At 43.1% G+C, this 23,029-nt stretch overlaps 1 protein-coding gene across 2 annotated transcripts in view; it reads right to left on the bottom strand.

Moving 5' to 3' along the window:
• Window positions 1-758: 758 nt before the first annotated feature.
• LOC106571383 (centrosomal protein of 85 kDa-like) overlaps window positions 759-23,029 on the bottom strand; it is an 83,065-nt gene continuing 60,794 nt past the window's right edge. For both annotated transcript variants that reach the window (XM_045695691.2, XM_014144405.3), the window contains exons 4-13: window positions 15,704-15,789; window positions 11,579-11,696; window positions 11,122-11,397; window positions 10,790-10,942; window positions 9,794-9,948; window positions 9,536-9,653; window positions 9,149-9,199; window positions 7,787-7,888; window positions 5,844-6,027; window positions 759-3,427 (exon numbers count right to left, since the gene is read on the bottom strand). In XM_045695691.2, the coding sequence (XP_045551647.1) occupies window positions 3,264-3,427; window positions 5,844-6,027; window positions 7,787-7,888; window positions 9,149-9,199; window positions 9,536-9,653; window positions 9,794-9,948; window positions 10,790-10,942; window positions 11,122-11,397; window positions 11,579-11,696; window positions 15,704-15,789 (1,407 nt within the window). In that variant the 3' untranslated portion in view covers window positions 759-3,263. The remainder of the gene's footprint in view (window positions 3,428-5,843; window positions 6,028-7,786; window positions 7,889-9,148; window positions 9,200-9,535; window positions 9,654-9,793; window positions 9,949-10,789; window positions 10,943-11,121; window positions 11,398-11,578; window positions 11,697-15,703; window positions 15,790-23,029) is intronic.

Raw genomic sequence — 23,029 nt, 5'->3', positions numbered from 1 at the left:
CTGTTTGAATGAATGCTTACAAGCCTGCTGCTGCCTACCACCGCTCAATCTAATTATAATAACACACAGAAATACGAGCCTTTGGTCATTAATATTGTCAAATCTGCAAACTATATAATTTCAAAAACAAAACATTTTCTTTCGGTGAAATACAGAATATGCACAACCTTCAATGTTATGTCATAATGTACAATTCTGGCAAATGAATTACGGTCTTTGTTAGGAAGAAATGGTCTAGACACAGTTCAACGAGCCAGGCGCCCAAACTACCGCATATACCCTGACTCTGCTTGCGCAGAACGCAAGAGAAGTGACAATTTCCCTAGTTAAAAGAGATTCATGTTAGTAGGCAATATTAACGAAAATATATACTTGTGTATTGATTAAGAAAGGCATTGATGTTTATGGTTAGGTACACTGGTGCAACGACAGTGCTTTATTCACGAATGCGCTTGTTAAATTACCCGTTTGGCGACGTAGGCTGATTCAATGATAAATGAACAGGCACTGCATCGATTATATGCAATGCAGGATAAACTAGTAATATCATCAATTATGTTAAGATTAGTTAAAAAAAAAAAAAAAAGTAGTTTAATGCTAGTAACTTAGCTCCTTGCGGCACTCGTAACAGGTAGTCAGCCTGCCACACAGTCTCCTTTTGGAGTGACACAATCGGTGTCCAAAAATGCTGAATACCCATTATGATTAATCGGTAGACTTCTAGTGTGTGATAGTTTGTGTTCTCGGCCAATATACACTGTTATAGAAAAATATTTTATTTGCATTCTGTACAAATGACAATCACACCTTAAATGGAAAAATACTTAACACTTTTAGGAACATAGTATATAAATAAACTTTTGGCATTCATAAAATCTAGCTGCAAAACTAAGAGCATAACATTAAACAAATTCCTATGTACAGTAAAGCCAACCAGTGGCTCCTAGTCCGGTACAGACAGCCATGACAACCACACCTGTTTCCCTTTAGATGAGCACTATACTCGCACAGACCTACACATCACAATGGATGCTGTGCATCAAAGTACATTCTTCAGGTTTCACAAGAGCCTGTTATGGCCTTAATTTACCTGAGTGGCTATATTTTGTGGCTATGGCTTAGCATAATTGTGTAATCATACAGTGACGGGTAGCCTTTTATTTACACGATGCAGAATAGTTGTCTCCAGACCCTGTCAATAGGGAGAAACAGGAGCTCTTATCTGCTGCATACATTAAAAGGCACAGAAGAACAATAACATTTCAGATCTGCTACTGAATGGGAGGCGCTAGCTGGTGCATGTCACATTGCATATTAGTTTCCATGCATATTAGTTTCCATGTAATGCTTAGGACTAGATTCAATCGATGTTGCTGAAGACCTGTGCAATTTTTAAAGGCAATGTTCGGAGACTGCAATCATGGTAAATGTTGCATGTCGGCCCAATCGGAAATTACCTTTCAATGCTGCTATTACTCGGCTCTTCAGTGGTATGGTTTGAATCTAGGCCCGAATCAACCTTTGTTCTTTATCTTAACCTGCCAAAACATTTTACATAGCCCATGTTTCCTTTCTAAGATTGGTAATACAACAATATAATAGAATATCCTACAACTACATTAGTCTAAATTGAGACATGCAAAATATACTTGGCTCTAAACTGATGACCATTTTGAACCACTTGTTACCAGGATATATTACAATCTGTAAAAATGTATAACATCACCTTATAGCAGGTTTTTATTTTGCACCAGCTGATTCAAATAATCAAGCTTGATCATTTGAATCCGCTGTTGTAGCGTTAGGGCAAAACAAAACGGGGGTCCCGAGGATAGTTAGAAACCCTGCCTTATAGCAAACAGTAATGTGTTGGTTGTCATGACCGGCTCGCTAAAATTCACGTTCCAATTAGTTTGAGATGAAGCAAGTTCCTATGACATAGTGGGAACAGCAGTCAAAGTAAAACAGAAGAATGTGAACCAACGATTACTCCATGGATGCATTCATCTAGAGCCCCCTCTGTGTGGTAGAGGTTGGAGGAATATTTCTCAGTCAACTCAATGTTTAACTGGTGCCTATATTGACAATGGATTTATACAAATGAGTCAAGTCCCAGTAGGTAATGTGGGCCTATACTGTAGAAGTGCTGCTGTGGTGGTTTTGCATTAGTTCTAGTCTCAATCAAATGGTGTCTATGGCTGTATTTACACAAGCAGCCCAATTTATTTTTCTTTCAATAATTCATCTTTTGACTAATCAGCTCACCAATTAGTGGAAAAATGATCAGAATTGTGCTGCCGATGTAAATGCAGCCTATTGAAGTCATGGGAGGCAGTATTAAGCCCTGACCTTACCAGTCAATCTGAACTTGTAAAAACAATTCCTGAATTTAACTGTTAGAAAAACACCTGAATATTACCTGATGCTATTATGTTCAACACAACAGCAAATAATACGAAAGGGGTTATTGCCATGCTATTTCATTTTCATTAAAAATATCTATCCAAATAACCAGTATGGGGCGATCCACATCACTGAAATCTTCCATTGAAAACCATTCATATCCCAAATAGCGAACCACTTACACACACAGAAGAAATACTGAAATGGAACAGAAGCAGCTCTCTTGGTTGGCCAGTTTTGTTGTGGAGCCAAGGGAAGTGCCACTAGGCAGTCTCGACTATAGACTATGGGCAGCTGCTGAGAGTTCGGGGAGTTCGTCTTTGGATAACACATGTGGCGATGTGATGGGTTGCCATTGGAGACAATTTAGGAAGAGGACAGCTGATTAGTGGAGAAGCTATCACACACAGAGGCACTTGACAGAGCAGCAGTGAGTCAGTTTCCTACTGGCCGGTGAGATTGTGTGGGAGGGGCCAAACACTCATACTCCCTTCTGTGAGGGCAGGGTCTCCAGGTATGAGTACGTCTCTGTGCATGAAGCAATGTACATGATCATGCAGGAATTCATTCTATTACACAGGAAGCGCAATTGACATTTGAAAAATCAAAACATCCTATTTTAAGACTTCCTTGTAAACTTGATTCACAGCTTGATCCTACATTCAGAAAGCTGGAGCTAGATATCTCCATCACGTAAAACTGGATATAAATAAAATACAGCATTTTGACAAAGTACCTAGTTTCTTATTCAATTTTTAACGCTGTTCTTCCTCCAATCAGGATTTTTCCTACCCTTACTGGCTGTGAAACGGGAGTGGGCATGCCGTCGCTGGGCGTCAGTGCCCCTCATGGCGGGTGTGTCATTGCGTCACACAGTTTTCGCCCATGTCCTGTGCGTAGCGGTCAGAGATGGCGGTGCGCAGGTCCTCAATATCCTTCCTCAGCTGGCCAACCTCCAGTAGCTTGGCCCGCAAGCTGTCCTCCACCAGGGAGTTGTCGTTCTCCTCCCCTGACATGCTCATCGCTACAGGGGTCAGAGAGAGAAGTACACCGTCAACCTGATGGGGCTTTAGCTCAAATCTACCATGGCAAGACTTCAAATTCTGTCAATGAGCATCGTGTGACAGTGTGAAATACGCTAGGTTTTGAGATGGTGAGTGTGTATCTTCTGTCAGATGTTTTTTTTTCATGCTGTGCGAAAGATCCTGTGTGTGTGTGTGTGTGTGTGTGTGTGTGTGGGGGGGGGGGGGGTACTCCAGTGAGGTTGAAGGGGGAAAGTGACAGCTCTTATCTAGTTCAGAGTGAAAAGTGTACAGTCCTGCCCAAAAGTTTTGAGAATGACAAATATTAATTTTCACAAAGTCTGCTGCCTCAGTGTCTTTAGATATTTTTGTCAGATGTTACTATGGAATACTGAAATATAATTACAAGCATTTCATAAGTGTCAAAGGCTTTTATTGACAATTACATGAAGTTGATGCAAAAAGTCAATATTTGCAGTGTTGACCCTTCTTTTTCAAGACCTCTGCAATCCGCCCTGGCACTCTGTCAATTAACTTCTGGGCCACATCCTGACTGATGGCAGCCCATTCTTGCATAATCAATGCTTGGAGTTTGTCAGAATTTGTGGGTTTTTGTTTGTTCACCCGCCTCTTGAGGATTGACCACAAGTTCTTAATGGGATTAAGGTCTGGGGAGTTTCCTGGCTATGGACCGAAAATATCTATGTTTTGTTCCCTGAGCCACTTAGTTATTACTTTTGCCTTATGGCAAGGTGCTCCATCATGCTGGAAAAGGCATTGTTCGTCACCAAACCTTTCCTGGATGGTTGGGAGAAGTTGCTCTCGGAGGATGTGTTGGTACCATTCTTTATTCATGGCTGTGTTCTTAGGCAAAATTGTGAGTGAGCCCACTCCCTTGGCTGAGAAGCAACCCCACACATGAATGGTCTCAGGATGCTTTACTGTTGGCATGACACAGGACTGATGGTAGCGCTCACCTTGTCTTCTCCGGACTAGCTTTTTTTCCGGATGCCCCAGACAATCGGAAAGGGGGATTTAGAGAAAATGACTGTACCCCAGTCCTCAGCAGTCCAATCCCTGTACCTTTTGCAGAATATCAGTCTGTCCCTGATGTTTTTCCTGGAGAGAAGTGGCTTCTTTGCTGCCCTTCTTGACAGCAGGCCATCCTCCAAAAGTCTTCTCCTCACTGTGCGTGCAGATGCACTCACACATGCCTGCTGCCATTCCTGAGCAAGCTCTGTACTGGTGGTGCCCCGATCCCACAGCTGAATCAACTATAGGAGAGGGTCCTGGCACTTTCTGGACTTTCTTGGGCTCCCTGAAGCCTTCTTCACAACAATTGAACCGCTCTCCTTGAAGTTCTTGATGATCTGATAAATGGTTGATTTAGGTGCAATCTTACTGGCAGCAATATCCTTGCCTGTGAAGCTCTCTTTGTGCAAAGCAATGATGACGGCATGTGTTTCCTTCCAGGTAACCATGGTTGACAGAGGAAGAACAATGATTCCAAGCACCACCCTCCTTTTTGAAGCTTCTAGTCTTTTTTGAACTCAATCAGCATAACAGAGCCATCTCCAGCCTTGTCCTCATCAACACTCACACCTGTGTTAACAAGAGAATCACTGACATGTCAGCTGGTCCTTTTGTTGCAGGGCTGTAATGCAGTGGAAATGTTTTTGGGGGATTCAGCACATTTGCATGACAAAGAGAGACTTTGCAATTCATCTGATCACTCTTCATAACATTCTGGAGTATATGCAAATTGCAATCATACAAACTGAGGCAGCGGACTTTGAAAATTCATATTTGTGTCATTCTCAACTTTTGGCCACAACTGTACATGTATTCAGAGGAGCTTGTTGTGAGCTGACAGCCTAATTCCCCCTCTGTTTCTTAGGGAAAAGAAGTGCATCCTACTGCTGACGGAGGTGGACAGAAAGCAGAATAGAATAAGGAAAACAATTAAGAATAGGTGGGACCAAACATCAATTTCAAAAGGAGTTCAAGTAATTTGACATCAAAGACGGTTGAGAAGTCTTTAACTGTAAGGTAGCTAGTGAAGTAACGTCTTCCTCAGTGGAAAAACCCAATTACTGTTGATGCCCGAAAACTATGAAGTAGATATTCAGAAGCCTATAACTGAGTAGATAGGCTAGTCCAAGGAGCTAATGTTGGGTTTGCATATGGCAGTAGTTCACTGTGTGTGTGCAGATAGGAGAGGCCGGGATTCAATCCGATCGCTCTGTCGGCAATATGGGTTTTAAAGGCAATGTCTCTGCGTTTGTGGAGACCACATTCGCTGTAAAATGCTGCATTGTCGGCTCAATTGGAAATTACCTTTTAAATGCTGCATTGTCCAAAGCCGCAATCGGATTTGAACCCCAGCTTAAGAGGATTAAACCAGATGTATCTACTTACATTTGATGCCCAGTAGCAGTGCCAGGTTGGGCTCCTGGCCCTGGGCCCTCTGGGTGAGGATATTACAGAGGGCCTTGAGGTCAAGCAGACACAGGGACATCTCCTTCAGCAGGGGCCCTGCCTCTAGCCCCTGGCCCCCGCAGCCCTGACGAATCACCACGCCATCCTCCACCTGCCTTTGGTTCTGTAGAAACACACGTAGCTTAGAGACCAACACTGGGTTTATTATCAAACACCACGCTAATGCAGCAGAGCTCAGGAGTGTTCAGTAAAACACAAAATCCCCCAAATATTAAATCCGATTTTTGTGCAAGTTCAGAGTAGATCAAGTGTTGCTGAATTGAGACATACATTGGCTAAATCCTTTTGTGCTGAAAAGCTTTGTTATTATTCTGTCACTGCCAGATTGCATTTATTAATAAATACACATTGTAAAACGCTGGAGGGAGTATTGCCACACTCAATAAAGATTATTTTGAGTTATAACATGACAGCCATACTGTTATTTCTGAACAGAAGTGGATTTGTCCATTAGGGCTTGGAGTGTATTTTTTAAATGAAAACTGAACTTGAGAGGGAGAGCTGCCGCTGGCATCTAAAGCTCAGTGTGTCTCCCTGTGTGGATCAACACCTCAACACCCTCTCCAGGGCTGGGCTTTGAAACGAGTTAACATATACACTTTCAAATGAGTCTCAATGTCTAGCAGAATACCAAGGAGAAAATTAGAATAATAATCACCATCATAACAAGGTCTCATAGCAACACTAACACCCACAGAGGTGGCCGAAAGTCCTTTTCGGACCGATTATCCAACTTCCTGCTCTCCCAAGATGGAGGCCATTTCACCACTAAAAGCTTTGACTTTCACCTCAGTATCATCTCCATGTAACTAAAGGCGCCCACCCATGTGGCTGAGTTGGTAGAGCATGGTGCTTGCAACACCAGGGTTGTGGGTTCGATTCCCACGGGGGACCAGTATGAAATGAATGCACTCACTACTGTAAGTCGCTCTGGATAAGAGCGTCTGCTAAATTACATGAATGTAAAAATGTAACGCTGGCAATCAAATCTCTCTTCTCCCCTCTCAATTGCTCTACACAGTGCTGGAGGGAACATAGAGTGTGTGTGCAGATAAATACCCAGCCTCCAACATTCAACAGCCACACAGAGCAGTGGAGAGCACGGTCAAATTAAAACCAGTGATCCTAGACAGGGCGCTGTGTAGACTACCTCATCTCGTCATATCTCTCTGTCCCTTCAGACACGAGCTGCCTGGGAGTCACTGCAGAGCCAGGCAAGGTCAGCCAACAAACACTCCCCCATCCCTCTCTCCAAACCAGTGACCTTCCCTTGTGGGAGCCAGGCGGAGGAATCTTCCAGCTGATAATTGCCTTTTGTGTCCCTGTCAGAGGGATAATGTATGGTTCTGGGGCGTCAGCTGTCTGTGTGTGTGTGTACTCTACCTCTCCTATGTACAGGACACACACATTACCGCCTGCATGAATTCAGACCTTTTATCACCAGGCTCATCCTCACCTTGAGACGGGCGGGAGAGTTGAAAAATGACACCATGAATTCTAATTGGGTCCATGTGGTAGTGGGGGTGCTGAAGGGGGCATATTGGGTTATTCATGACTCTGCTGCTATGAAAAGATCTGAGGACAGAAAGGGCCTGTAGAGGAACAGAATGGTGGTGAATGGACTTCTCCATCACCAGCTAAACCTGGGACAGAGATAACTGTCTGTCAGGATGTAGGGTGGAGAGAGAGAGGAAGCTACCAGCTACTGTGGATACTAGCTAGCTACACCACTCTAGCCCTGGGTTGGAAAATCTGAGAAATAAAAAAATGTCTGCTCCCAGGAATAGTACTTTCTGTGGGAGTAGTCCTGTGTAGCCTTCTTTATTTGAACATGTTTGAAGAGGCAGCGTGGGGCTGGTTACCTGGTGGAGGGTGTCGGCGAGTGAAGCCAGGTCTTCGCCCTGCAGCTGTTGCTGGAGCTCTTGGGAGAGACATCGCTCCATCTGCAGCCTCTGCTCCACAGCCTGCAGCAGAACAATAAGACAGCCGTCACATACTGTATAATGCTCTGATGACTCATCATCATCCCCACCACTGACAGACACAAGAACACACACACAACATGACAACTACTACAACAGCGGCTGATTGAAGCATACAGTTGACCCAAATTAAGTCTATTAACAGGTAAGGATGTAACGGTCCACATATTTGTACCAAAACCGTTCGGTATCGGGACCTCGGTTCGGTCCGCACTGTGACCCCGGAAATCAAAGCACTAGGCCTATAGGTTATGCCTACACCGCGTTGTATGCCTCTTGAGTAAATCTGAGCTGAATTTCTTTAAAGCTATTCCGTTAAAACAAGATCCTATGCGCACGTTGTAATCAAAAGTCAAATCTTAATTGGTGCATTTCAAACTGTCCGGGACGTAGTTCTGTACGATGCTGAGTGGTGGAGTCGATGAACCAGGAGGATTCTCCATAGTTTAAATCTCCAGTTTGGGAACATTTTATCTTCCCAGTAGGTTACAACGGTGATGGACAGAGAGAGTATGTCTCCACTGCCCAGTGAGAATAGCCTATGCAGCTGCCAACACCTCAGACATCCCCCCCAGTATTCCTACCACCGGAGCAAGATGGAAACGCAAAAAAAGAACACAACTTCGGTCTCCCCTCTGCATTCAAGCAGCCCTTCGCAGCTGATTTTGACCAGGCCAAAGACGTGATGAGCGATAGGTATGTTTACAGCCGCGGATATGAGCCTATTCTCTGTGGTTAAGAAGAATAGGGGGTTTCAGCACCTCGTGAAAGTGAGCGACGTTAACCACTTTGCCCCCTCGCTCTATACTAGCAAGCTAAAGCCAAAGTTGTCAATGAATTGGTCAACGCACCCCGTGTTGCGCTTCGTACAGATGGATGGACCTCCAGGGCTACAGAGAGCTACTTAACAGTGACAGCCCATCACATTACCCCGCAGTGTACCGTACTACAGACACGCCCCCTTTATGAGTCACACAAGTGCACATATTTTTGTCTTTGTCAGAAAACATAGCTCAGACATTGTATAGGCCTATGTTATGTTTACACGCATATTGCACTTTATTTTAGTGTCGTTGATGAGTAATCGGGTGTTTTCATTTAAGAAAATCCAAGTTGTTGTTATTTCAGATGGTGATCTCATCAGGGATTATGAATCAGAAACGGAACCGTGACTCCAAAACCGCAATATGTACTGAACTGTGGGTTTGGTGAACTGTTACACCCCTAATAGCTGGGTCTTACCGTCAGCTCAAGGGTGAGTTTTTCAATCTGGTTCTTCTGATTGTCTATCAGCTGAAAAAGAGCAGAGGGGCATTGTAAAGGTCTGGTAGCAGCCTGGCTCATCTCTCTGAGTGACCCTGTGTGTGTTGTTTGTGTTTGTGTGTTGTGGTGTAGACAAGGAGATACATTAATTGTCAGTCTTTTAAAAATGACCAGATATGTCAACAAATGTCAAAGCTTGAGATTAAGCTTGAGAATGTTAAAACCTTCTGCCAGTTGGGAATAACAGTATAGTAGGTAAGACAGTCGGGTTGTTACTGATACACTAGATGAGGTTTTGCCTTAGCATTAAGTGTGTGTGTGTGTGTCTGCATGCATCCCTGCGTTTGTATGCATTCTGCGTCTCACCTCGGTGGTGGTGGCTTGCTGCTCCTGTAACCGTGCGTTCTCCATCTCCAGCTCCTTCAGGTCCAGCATGGGGAGCCGGACCCCGTCCTCAAGACACTGCTCCACCTTCTCCTGCAGACTGGGGGAACCAGGGAGAGACAACGTTAAGGCATCGTCTGTCATCAACACAACCACAACTTACCAGCTCTGACTGTTTTAACAACACACTGTTACAACTAGAAGGAGGAGTTGCAGAGGAAGATTGTATTTCCGACCCACCTCTGTACAGCAGCCACCAGCTCCTTCTCCCTCTTGCACTGGGTCTCAATCAGGTCCTCTTTCGCCTGCAGCACGGCGCAGCCCTCCTCCAGACTCTTCTCCAGACAAGCCACTGTGTCCTGCAGACCCTGGGCCTTCCCCTGACCCTCCTCCAGCTGATGGACACATACAGGAACAGAAAATTAGGACTATACACACACTGTCTGTGACTGTCCCAACCACATCTCAGAGAACACCACAGGAACATATGTACAAAGACCACTAACTAAGACTGACCTGGCCAAAGGAATATCAGTACACACTACACACAAACCACTAAATAAAGTTGACACCGTTTGGTTCTTATTGACCTCTGGTGGCAAGATGGTGTATTACATGATTACCATTAGACAACAATGAGATTCAATTTGACGATGATTTAATTATCATTACAGTAAAGATAGACAGGGCAAACACAATAGGAGACATATTATCTTAAGGTTGACCGGAGGCTGTTAATAGCCACTCTGAACTCCCATCCCACTCTACCACTACCACTAATGCAGCCTGACATGGCTGATCTAATCAGGTCTAATGAGATTACAGAGCTGTAATGAAGAGACGCCCCCGCTCCATTACCAGGTGTTAGCTTAGCACTGAGACGCTAACTAGGAGATACGCTAGCAGGGTCTCACTATCTGGCCACGCTAGAGAGGGCAGAAATAAGGAGCTTTCTGACCAGTGACCACAAATCCAATGGACCACTAACCTTAAACTTTAACCCTCACCAGAACCCTGACTTTAATCTTAACCCTAAATCAAGATCATACAGGCTAGCTCGTGTACTTTCTCATAATAAAAAAATACAAAAATAATTCTAACATGGCCATCAAATAACTAAGAAGCTTTAGCAGAGATACTAGCAGAGATGTCAGTAGAGATGCTAGCAGAACCCCTGTGGTGAGCCAGCCAGACGGGACCCCCTGAGCTGGTCCTGTGGCTGGGGAGACAAACTACCTGCTGGGCCTGGGTCTGGACCTCATCGAGGGAGGGCAGGTCAGCTAGGTACTTCTCCAGGGTCTCTATCCTCTGCTGCTTTTCCTTGTTCTGCTCACTCTCCCTCAGACACTTCTTCTTCAGGCTGCTGATGTAGCGGTCACGCGTCTTCATCTGAAAGGCAGGACAAATGGTTGATTACATTCATTAGGGTTAGGATTTTGACTGGGTTGATCCGGGGTGTGGACATGAACTACATTAGAGTTAGGGTTAGGATTAGGGTTGTGGTGAGGCTGGTGTTTGTGGTTGAGGCTAGTGCTAAGGTTGATCTGTGTAATGTGCCCTTTGGTCACCTTTTCCTCCAGCTTCTTGGTGTCCTCTGTGTATTTCTGGGTGTTCTGTTTGAGGAACTCGTTGAGGTGGATGACCTCCAGCTCTGCAGCGGCCAGCTTCCGGCCCAGCTCCCCGTTATCACAGCACAGAGGACTCACCCTATCTGGGACCTGCAGCTGGGGGTGGAGCTGGGGGTGGGGCTGGGGGTGGGGGTGGAGCTGGGGGTGGGGCTGGGGCTGGAGCTGCGGGTGGGGCTGGGGGTGGGACTGTGCTACAGGACTGTCATATGGAGACTCCTGGGAAAGAGACAAGGAGACACATTAGTTGTCAGTCTTTTAAAAATGACCAGAAATGTCAACAAATGTCAAAGCTTGAGACTAAGCTTGAGAATGTTAAAACCTTCTGCCAGTTGGGAATAACAGTATAGTAGGTAAGACGGTTGGGTTGTTACTGATACACTAGATGAGGTTTTATTACCTTAGCGTTAAGTAGATAGGGGTCGTCACAGCGCCCCTTCTGGCTCTGGAGGACCTGTTGCGCTCTCAGCTCATTGTCCCTGATCCGGGCATGGAGCTGTAGGATCTGCTGCTTCTGTCTGGAAAACACACATCAGAAATAACATGTCAGTGACGCATCACCATTGATTACAGAAGCAGGTATACTGATATCCAAGTCATACTAACATGGGAAAACATCTTATGAGGTACACAGTAAAATAAGCAGTGCCAGCTCTCTCCATTATCCATATTACACAGACAACAGGCCAATGAATGCCCACTCTGTGTGGATCATGTAGGACGATATATAATAACAATATATAATAACATTCATCTTAATGCCACTAGAGTTTATAGCATACATATCTAGCCCTGGGTACTTCTGAGTCAGTGTTGTGGACAGGTGGTAATATACGGTGCTTTCTACTGGGCCCTGGTTGGCCAGTAAAACATGAAGATTAAGGCTGTGTGACAGAATCTCCACTCAGTATAAATCACTTGTCTAATATTTCTCTCTAGTGGAGGGTGGGCCAGCTGCCTGCATGCTATCCTGATGAGGCAAGCACAATTTCACTCCCCTAAACCCCCCGCCCTGAAAGAATGTCATATTTATAATCAGCTCATAATGCTTGTGTGTAACTCTTACCTTGTCATTTTCTGCCTTTCAGCAAAATAAAAGGGGAGTGTTGATTAATGCTACTGGATCAAGGTAGGAATACTAAATGCTGTGTACCGATATACTATATTAAATAAATTGTAGTGTATTCAAGGATTAAAAAACCTTCTAAAGTTTGTAATTCCCACTTTAAAATGTCAGATTTATCGTGGCTAAAAATGTATCAACCTCTACAAACTGCACATTCATTATAATCCACATAATAATTTACATTTCCTGTTGCTGCAGGTATATTTTCCTGCTGTGAGAAACTGGTCAAATTAAGATACTACACATGTACACTGAGTTTACAAAACATTAGGAACACCTGCTCTTTCCATGACAAAGACTGACCAGGTGAATCCATGATCCCTTATTGATGTCACCTGTTAAATCCACTTCAATCAGTGTAGATGAAGGGGAGGAGACAGGTTAAAGAAGGATTTTTAAGCCTTGAGACAAATGAGACATGGATTGTGTATGTGTGCTATTCAGAGAGTGAACGGGCAAGACAAAAGATGTGTCTTTGAACGGGGTATGGTAGTAGGTGCCAGGCGCACCGGTTTGTGTCAAGAACTGCAAGGCTGCTGGGTTTTTCACATTGAACAGTTTCATTTGTGTAGCAAGAATGGTGCACCACCCAAAGGACATCCAACTTGACACAACTGTGGGAAGCATTGGAGTCAACATGGCCCAGCATCCCTGCGCTTTAGACACCTTACAGAGTCCAAGCCCTGACGAATTAAGGCTTTTCTGAAGGGGGGGGGGGGGGGGGAACAACTCAATATTAGCAAGGTGTTCTTAATGTTTGGTATAATCAGTGTATGTAGGTTTGGTTAAGACTGCCACCTGGTGGTGAAATTAGCTTTTTTTCTCATTCATTTGCTCACATTGAGGGAGATAATCAATAAAAGGGAAAGTGAACTGAATGCATTCAACTGAAATGTGTCTTGCGCATTTAACCCAACCCCTCTGAAGGAGGCATACACTTGAGAAAGTCAAACCTTGAACACCCTGAACACCCTACTATTAACCCAACTCATGGCTAGAAACATAATGGTAAGAAACCGTTAATCCCATATCTAATGCACATAGCATCTTGTCTAATTCACTATAACACCTAGGTACCAACAATTGACCAGTCTCAAGAATGAGCAGGCTGGGCTGGGTTCAAATATGTATATAAACCCTGGATTGCAGATGCTATGTGTTGGAAATTGAGGGGCTTTGAAGCCATCGGTCGGCCATATTGTCACTCCCCAGTAGGGACAGTCCTCCATAGGAATGAATGGAATTATACAGTATTTCAATTCAATGTTTCAAGGACAAAATTATATGTATTTAAGTATTTTGTTGTAGCGGGGCCAGTAACATTAGGTTAATTATACTTTAAGGAAGATGTTTTTATATATACAGTACCAGTCAAAAGTTTGGACACGCCAATTTATTTCAGGGTATTTCTTTATTTTTACTATTTTCTACATTGTAGAATAAGAGTGAACACGTCAAAACTATGAAATAACAAATGGAATCATGTAATAACCAAAAAAGTGTTAAACAAATCAAACTATATAGATTCTTCAAAGTAGCCACCCTTTGCCTTGACTGCTTTGCACACTTGGCATTCTCTCAAACAGCTTCACCTGGAATGCTTTTCCAACACTCTTGAAGGAGTTCCCACATATGCTGAGCACTTGTTGAATGAGTAGGTGTGTCCAAACTTTTGACTGGTACTGTATATACATTTCAATTTTTCTGTTTAGCTCACATAATACACTGAACAAAAATATATATATATATTATTATTTTTTTCATGTTTCATGAGCTAAAATAGAATATCCCAGACATTTTCCAGACCCACAAAAAGCTTATTTCTCAACAAAAAAAAATGCAAAAATGTGTTTACATCCCTGTTAGTGAGCATTTCACCTTTAAATGGTATATCAAGAAGCTGATTAAACAGCATGATCATTACACAGGTGCATCTTGTGTTGGGGACAATAAAAAACACTAAATGTGCAGTTTTGTCACACAACACAATGCCCCAGATGTCTCAAGTTTTGAGGGAGCGTGCAATTGGCATGCTGACTGCAGGAATGTCCCCCAGAGCTGTTGCCAGAGATTTTAATGTTTATTTCTCTACCACAAGCCACCTTCAACATCGTTTTAGAGAATTTGGCAGTACGTCCAACCGGCCTCACAACCACAGACCACGTGTATGGCGTCATGTGGGCGAGCGGTTTGCTGATGTCAACATTGTGAAGAGAGTGGCCCATGGTGGCAGTGGCGTTATGGCATGGGCAGGCATAAGCTACATACACAATTGCATTTTATGAATGGCAATTGGATTGCACAAAGATATTTTGCCGAAATCCTGAGGCCCATTTTTTTTAAGGTATCTGTGACCAACAGATGCATATCTGTATTTTCAGTCATGTGAAATCCATAGATAAGGGCCTGATGAATATATTTCAATTGACTGATTTCCTCATATGAACTGTAACTCAGTAAAATCAATGAAATTGTTGCATGTTGCATTTATATTTTTGTTCAGTATATCATTTTAAAGTATACATTAATGTGTCTGTAATAGAATAAGTGTGGCAAAAATGAATGTAGACATTAATAAATGCATTTCTATAGTTTCCAATATATATTTTTTTTTACACTGGTGGGGGAGTTCCAAGATGGTGGCACAGTGACTTCAACACAGTCATTCAACACAGTCCTCCGAATCAGTCATCTAGTGTATATATAAATCAATGGCTGGGTTACACACTGATCCCTCCAATTCAAAGCCGGCCCAACCTTTCATGTTAAGGCCAGTCTATGTGTCGGTGCGGCAGGGTAAGTCTCTGTGCTGTGTGTCTGCTGTGTCTCTGCCTGTATTTCCTACAGTAATCTATGGGTGGGTGGTGATAGGTGACCCTGTCCTGTCCACTCCCCTCCCCTGGCACTGCCCAGCCTGTCCTGTCAGCGCCAGCCTGCCACTCTGCAAGGGGACACCTCGGACGTGTGTGGCCGCATGCCGCCACACTGACATCTGCTCAAGGTCATTGAAAAAATGTGTGTCTGTGTGCCTCGAGGGGGTGACAGTGACAGTGTGTGGCCCATAGAAAAATGAATGCAGTACTGCCCCATCATATCAGAGACTACAGTGCACTAACCTTCCCCTGGGCAATGGCACCCCGAAGGGAAGGGACACTTTCTCTCACAGTGCTTTTCCTACTGCGACGAACAGAGTCAGACACAGTGGTGGAATATAATGAGGTGCATAGAGACTCAGTCAGACATGTTTGCTGCTCCAGCACAATAAGACTGATTTTGGTGTGGTCCTCCTAGAATTGTTCTGGTGTGTTTTTCTCCAGGCTTAATTAATTCCCCTGCTTTGCCCAATGATTCAGTGCAGCCCTGCTCGTTTAAATGGCCTCCCTCCTCTGTATTACTGACCTGTCAATCTCCAGCTCTCTCTGTCGCAGCAGGCCCTCTTTGATCTTCACCAGAGTGTTCACAGGAAGTGAGGCTCCGCCCAGCATCTGCACAAGAAACATACAAGTCGATCAGCACATTTACAATAACATCTAGTAAACAGGCCAATCCACATCATCATCAACAATATAAAGGTTTAACTAAGAGACACCCAAGCAAGCGACTCAACTAGCCAAAAGCCATTTTGCATTCATTAACTTAATGTAGTCCCTGATCTACTGTAGTCCCTATCCAAACACATGAGCCACAGCTTAATTAAAACGTTCCATCTGTCTTCAAAGCCCACGTACAACTCCACACACGGTGCCTTCACACATTCCTACAGTATATGCTGTATAACCTAGCCCTCTTCTATGCAGGCATGTGGGAGAGGGTGTTGCGGCCAGGCAGGCGGGTGTCTCTTGAACATTGCATCAGTGGGTGACTAATCTCTTGTAGCATGACAAGGCTATATAGCACAAGACCACAGTGCATTCAGAAAGTATTCAGACGCCCTGATTTTTTCCCACATTTTCTGACCGCTTTATTCTAAAATTGATTAAATAAATGTTTTTTCCTCATCAATCTACACACAATACCCCATTATGACAAAGCGAAAACAGGTTTTTAGAAATGTTTGCAAATGTATTAAAAATAGAAAACCAAAATATCTTATTTACATAAGTATTCAGACCCTTTGCTATGAGACTCGAAATTGAGCTCAGGTGCATCCTGTTTCCATTGATCATCCTTGAGATGTTTCTACAACTTGATTAGACTCCACCTGTGGTAAATTCAATTGATTGGGCATGATTTGGAAAGGCACACACCTGTCTATATAAGGTCCCACAGTTGACAGTGCATGTCAGAGCAAAAACCAGGCAATGAAGTCCAAGGAATTTTCCATAGAGCTCCGAGACAGGATTGTGTCGAGGCACAGACCTGGGGAAGGGTACCAAAAAAAGGCTGCAGCATTGAAGGTTCCCAAGAACACAGTGGCCTCCATCATTCTTAAATTGAAGAAGTTTGGATCTACCAAGACTTCTAGAGCTGGCCGTCCTGCCAAACTGAGCAATCGGGGGAGAAGGGCCTTGGTCAGGGAGGTTATCAAGAACCCAATGGTCACTCTGACAGAGCTCTAAAGTTCCTCTGTGGAGATGGGAGAACCTTCCAAAAGGACAACCATCTCTGCAGCACTCCACCAATCAGACCTTTATGGTAGAGTGGCCAGACGGAAGCCACTCCTCAGCAAAAGGCTAATGACAGCCCACTTGGAGTTTGCAATAAGGCACCGAAAGGACTCTCAGACACTGAGAAACAAGATTCTCTGGTCTGACGAAACCAAGATTAAACTTTTTGGCGTGAATGTCAAGCGTCACGTCTGGAGGAAACCTGGCATCATTGCTACGGTGAAGCATGGTGGTGGCAACATCAAGCTGTGGGGATGTTTTTCAGCGGCAAGGACTAGGAGACTAGTCAGGACCGAGTGAAAGATGAACGGAGCAAAGTACAGAGAGATCTGCTCCAGAGCGCTCAGGACCTCATACTGGGGTGAAGGTACACCTTCCAACAGGACAATGACCCTAAGCAAACAGCCAAGACAACACAGGAGTGGCTTCGGGACAAGTCTTTGAATGTCCCTGAGTGGCCCAGCCAGAGCCCGGACTTGAACCTGATCAAACATCTCTGCAGCGACGCTCCCCATCGAACCTGACAGAGCTTGAGAGGATCTGCAGAGAAAAATGGGAGAAACTTCCCAAATACAGGTGTGCCCAGCAATCGCTGCCAAAGGTGCTTCAACAAAGAATTGAGTAAAGGGTCTGAATACTTATGTAAATGTGATATTTCAGTATTTAATTTTTTATTAATTTTCAAAAATGTCTAAAAACCTGTTTTGGCTTTGTCATTATGGGGTATTGTGTGTAGATTGATATATATTTTAGAATAAGTTGTGGCTGCTTTGCGTGATGTATTGTTGTCTCTACCTTCTTTCCCATTGTGCTGTTGTCTGTGCCCAACAATGTTTATACCCTGTTTTGTGCTTCTACCATGTTGTGTTCCTACCATGTTGTTGTTATGTTGTGTTGCTACCATGCTGTGTTATGTGTTGCTGCCTTGCTATGTTGTTGTCTTAGGTCTCTCTTTATGTAGTGTTGTGTTGTCTCGTCGTGATGTGTGTTTTGTCCTATATTTTCATTTATGTTTATTTTGAATCCCAGCCCCCATCCCCGCAGGAGGCCTTTTGGGAGGCCGTCATTGTAAATAAGAATTCGTTCTTAACTGACTTGCCTAGTTAAATAAAGGTTAAATAAAATAAAAAATAACAAGACTATATAGCATAACAAGACTATATAGCATAACAAGATATATGTGCCAGATGGCTGGGCTTAAGCAGGGCTCTGGTGAGGAGCTGTCAAAGAGATCACGCTATGCCCCTCTAACAGGGTGCTGAAAAGGTCCCATTATAAGGTCAGGTATGTCCTCGCTACCAGCTACTGCAGGAGCACAGGGCAGAGATTTGATTGTATTTGATTTTATTAGGATCTCTTTTCGTCCTCATTTGGACTAATCTTCCAAGAGTCCTTAAACATTAAAATACAATTTATAATATGAACACATTTTCACATATAACACACTGTTACAAACAGACATACTACAATGACATATTGACCAGATAAATACTCTAACAGTCTAAAAGCTTGATTTTTCAGAGAGCTGAGTCATGTTCAGAGGCATGATCGTCTTTTTAAACGGAAAGACAAAAATGAGTTTTCGTATGGAGAAATTCAGTTACTACCGCCTCTGTTTTATATGGGTCTCTGCAGTTTTCTGCCTGCTGATCGTGACCCTTCATATTATAAGCTGGTCTCAGTCTCCATAAAGGGATGAATGGATTGTATGGGAGGCTGCTACATCTAAGCTGTAACATACACTGAGTCTACAAAACATTAAGGACACCTGCTCTTTCCATGACACAGGCTGATCAGGTGAATCCAGGTGAAAGCTATGATCCCTTATTGATTGTTTCTTGACTGGATGGTCGGGGCGCTGGAACAGAATTACAAATCATTTGTAGACTGCAAACTGATCGCAAGAACCCCAAACAGATATAATATTTGACTAAACATAATTATTTCAAACATTGCTTACATTTGTATACGATCACATGTATCTCTCTATTATGCGTGGGAATACTTTGGAAAAGATTTTTATAATTACAATATCTTGGAGCTACAGTCTTTTATGTCCAACAATAAAAAATAAAAAAAAGTAGTGATGCACCGATATGACATTTTTGGCCGATACCAATATCCGATATCTTCATTGGCAAAAAAAAAAAACTGATACTGATAACCGATATTTAACATTTTAGCGGCCTTTTAAGCATTCTAGTACAGTTAAATAGTTAACACACACATGGACGCAGCGGTCTAAGGCACTGCATCTGAGTGCAGAGTCGTCACTACAGTCCCTGGTTCGAATCCAGGCTATATCACATCAGGCCGTGATTGGGAATCCCATAGGGCGGCGCACAATTGGCCCAGCGTCGTCCGGGCCGTCATTGTAAATAAGAATATGTTTTTAACTGACTTGCCGAGTTAAATAAAGGTTACACCAATTACCAGTAAAACAAAATCAAAACCTATTTCTTTCACTTACTTTCTGTGCTGTTTCATTGTTCATTTGTTCAGTAGTTTCATTCTCAACCAGGATTTCTATGGAACGCCGTTTGGGTCTTTGCGTGTCAAAGAAGATACACGTCAAATAACAAAATTTTTCATGTCAAATAAGCTTGTTGACCAATCATGACCTGAATATGACTGCACGTCAAATAATAATTTAACGTGTTCATACATTTTTTACGTAGTTGTTACACATTGATTACACTATCACTCGTATTTCATATGTCACAACGATTCATCGATACGTATGCTATGATGCTGGTAAAGTTGTCTCGCGCACCTACAGTGCTGGTCATTAAAAAAAAAAGCTAGCTCATGCAAACAATGTAGTTCTTCCCCCAAAACATAGCAAAACGACATAATCTGTTTCAGTAGCTATAGTTAACTAGCTAACTATATAGCTAGGTGTCATCATTTAAAATAACCCTAATTTTTAAGACAGTTCTTATTTGATTAATGGTGGTCGGACCCAACTATGTGAAGCTAGCCACAATAAGGATTAGCCACAATAGTGGACTTTGCGGTTAGCCTTCAAAATAAATGTATGGCATAATTATATTATTTGAATTAATTTGGATCACTGTCAATGACATACTTTTATTTTGAAGGCAAACCGCAAATTCCCCTATTGTGCATAATCCTTATTGTGGCTAGCTTCACAACATATGGTCGAGGCTCACTAGCCAGATGAAGCTTGCTGGCTGCTTATAACTTTAGCATTGGGCAACAGGTTTAAGTAGCTGGCTAGCTATTTATTTTCATGAACTGAAGTTCAATTTCAATAGGCGAACAATAAGTGGCAACATAGCTACTCACAAGGATTCCTAAATCATTGCTAAGAATAATGAAAATGATTGCAGTTTCTACTGGTCATTATTTTCAGGCTGGTTGTATTTGGTGCTAGCTAGGTACCAAGCTAAAGCTAGCTACCCAAGAAGTTGCGGTTGAACAAATTATGCTTTATTACTAACGCGGTATTGTAAACACATCATTCGTGGCTGGTGTTTGCTTGTTTGCAGACTTTTTTGTACAGCTTTGACAGTGCTACTGTATCTTTTTTGACATGCAAAGACCCAACGGCGTTCCATGGTATATATGTCGTGAAGCTAAGAGCAGTGACGCTATTACTGTGTAACTCCGGTAGGGTAACATCTGAAAAATAACGCACCGGTGCTCGACCAGTCAGCGAAAGCCAACATCACCCACGACAGAGAACGGTTGATTGTCAAGGGCAATGAATTCCGGTATCTTGGCTTTAATGGATTTCACCTTTGAGTTGTCTCGCTGAAATGTTCTTACTCTTTCAAATGACTGCTCGACTTGTTGACTGCTCGATCCACACAGCAGACATTGTGGGCTAGGTTAGGAATGCTGTGTTGCACGTGTAGCCCAAAACTTTACGTGGCGTCATTACGTACCTCTTAAATAGGTATGCACGGTAGCTTTGACATCGGTTTTTGACATCGGCGTTAAACTAGACATCGGGCCGATACCGATGTTGGTATTTTTAGCTAATATCGCCCGATTCCGATATGTTCACTGATATATAGTGCAACCCTAAAAAATGTATATATTTTTTGCTCTGAAAACCACCATGGGCTGCCAGTTGGGGAACCCTGGTGTAGATGAAGGGAAGGAGACCGGTTAAACAAGGATTTTTAAGCCTTGAGACAATTGAGACATGGATTGTGTATGTGTGCCATTCCGAGAGTTAATGGGCAAGACAAAAGATGTAAGTGCCTTTGAACAGGGTATGGTAGTAGGTGCCAGGCGCACCGGTTTGAGTGTGTCAAGAACTGCAATGTTTCTGGGTTTTTCACACTCAACAGTTTCCCGTGTGTATCAAGAATGATCCACCACCCAAAGGACATCCAGCCAACTTGACACAACTGTGGGAAGCATTGGAGTCAACATGAGCCAGCATCCCTGCGGAACGCATTCGACACCTTGTAGAGTCCATTCCCCGACACTATTGAGGCAATTCTGAGGGCAAAGGGGGTGCAACTCAATATTAGCAAGGTGTTCCTACACTCAAGGTATAGCTCAACAGAAACATTTAAAACCCTAGAAAATCCCACAGGTGTCCTGATATGGTGGACTGGACATTGTGTCTACAACACTAGGATCTCGTTCTGACAACTGTGGTGGTCTGGCAGTCATCATCCACCTCAGCCTTAGTAGCCCTAGGTGCTATGGTGCTATGTGCACAAAAAGTGCACATCAATAACATGGATCCTGGACACATAATCACATTCTTCATTTTACAGTGCCTCTTATCAGATGTGTGTAACCCCTCAGTAATCTTCTCTTTAAAATAGTTCCAGTGACGGTCAGACTTTGAGTTAACCTGCCTGCCGCCAGGTTATAAATACCTCTCCTATTAATGCCCTCCCCAGCAAACTGGGAACATTACCAGGACATTAGCTAACATTCCCATTAAAGCGGCAATATTTGGGCGACCCGACATAATTCACGTAGAAATGTGCGTTATAGATCTGTCATTCTCATTGAAAGCAAGTCAAAGAAGCGGTAGATCAGTTATATGTGCACTATTTCTATGCTTCCCGTTCTTAAGTTTTGTTTTTTATCTTTTACTTTGGTTTCGTACACCAGCTTCAAACAGCTGAAAATAAAATATTTTTGGTTATGGAAAATATATTTAAAAGCGGGTAAGATGGTACAATGATTGTCTACACTATACTTAATTTTTTTTGTCACAAACTGAAATTAGGCTAATTATTAAAAACATTTTTTATAAAAATACAATCATTTATTATTAAATCATACAATCACTACATAAGTGCACCTTTAAGTTCTAGTTAGGATTCTATCTAGCATTAGTATGACAACAACCCCAAAACATTCAAGAATGTTTTTGATAACAAAATGTTTTAAATGGAATGATCTCCTAAAACTCACTAAAATGTATGCACAACCACTACAGAACATTCCCTGAATATTCTTATTAGGTTTCCTGGTAATGTAATAACACAATGTCCCAGTAATGTTTTTAGAACATAGTGCCGCAAACAAAATGTGGGGAACATATCTTTTGTGATGTCCCCATTCTGTTCCCACAAACTAATGAAACATTCTGGGAACCTTTAAAGTACAGACAAAATGTCTTCTGGGACATTCTTGCAAGATCAGGTGAAAGATTTAAACAAACATTGTATAATCATAAGCATAACTGGACAGTGTTTGTGTTATGAGAACATTTAGGTTAACCTAATGAATGTTGTAGGAACATTCACAGAACCAATTTTGGTTTGCTGGGAATCAGCTGTAGAGCTTTTGTCTCTGTCTCTCTATCCCCCCCCATGAGGCTATTCTGTAGTGACAACAAACAAGAGGTGGGGAGTTTCCACAACACTGAGCAGCTGTGTGAAGAAGCCAGGACAGGCCAGGGTAAGTCAGGCCAGGATAAGACAGGCCAGGCCGGGGTAAGACAGGCCAGTGGGGTCCACAGGGACTGGCCTGAACTCTGTCTGGGTCCCACTGCTGGCTTTGGCCCTCTCATCACAACACAGACACACAGCCGGCCTGGGACAAGGCTAAAAACATACGTCAATGCTCGTTAGCTCAGACAATATCGGCAAGCATTAGTGTTTACGTGTTTCGCTGC

The sequence above is a fragment of the Salmo salar genome, chromosome 15, assembly GCF_965601325.2.
Source record: "Salmo salar chromosome 15, fSalSal1, whole genome shotgun sequence".
Classification (NCBI taxonomy): Eukaryota; Metazoa; Chordata; class Actinopteri; order Salmoniformes; family Salmonidae; genus Salmo; species Salmo salar.
This window is presented reverse-complemented; position numbering and strand designations above follow the sequence as displayed.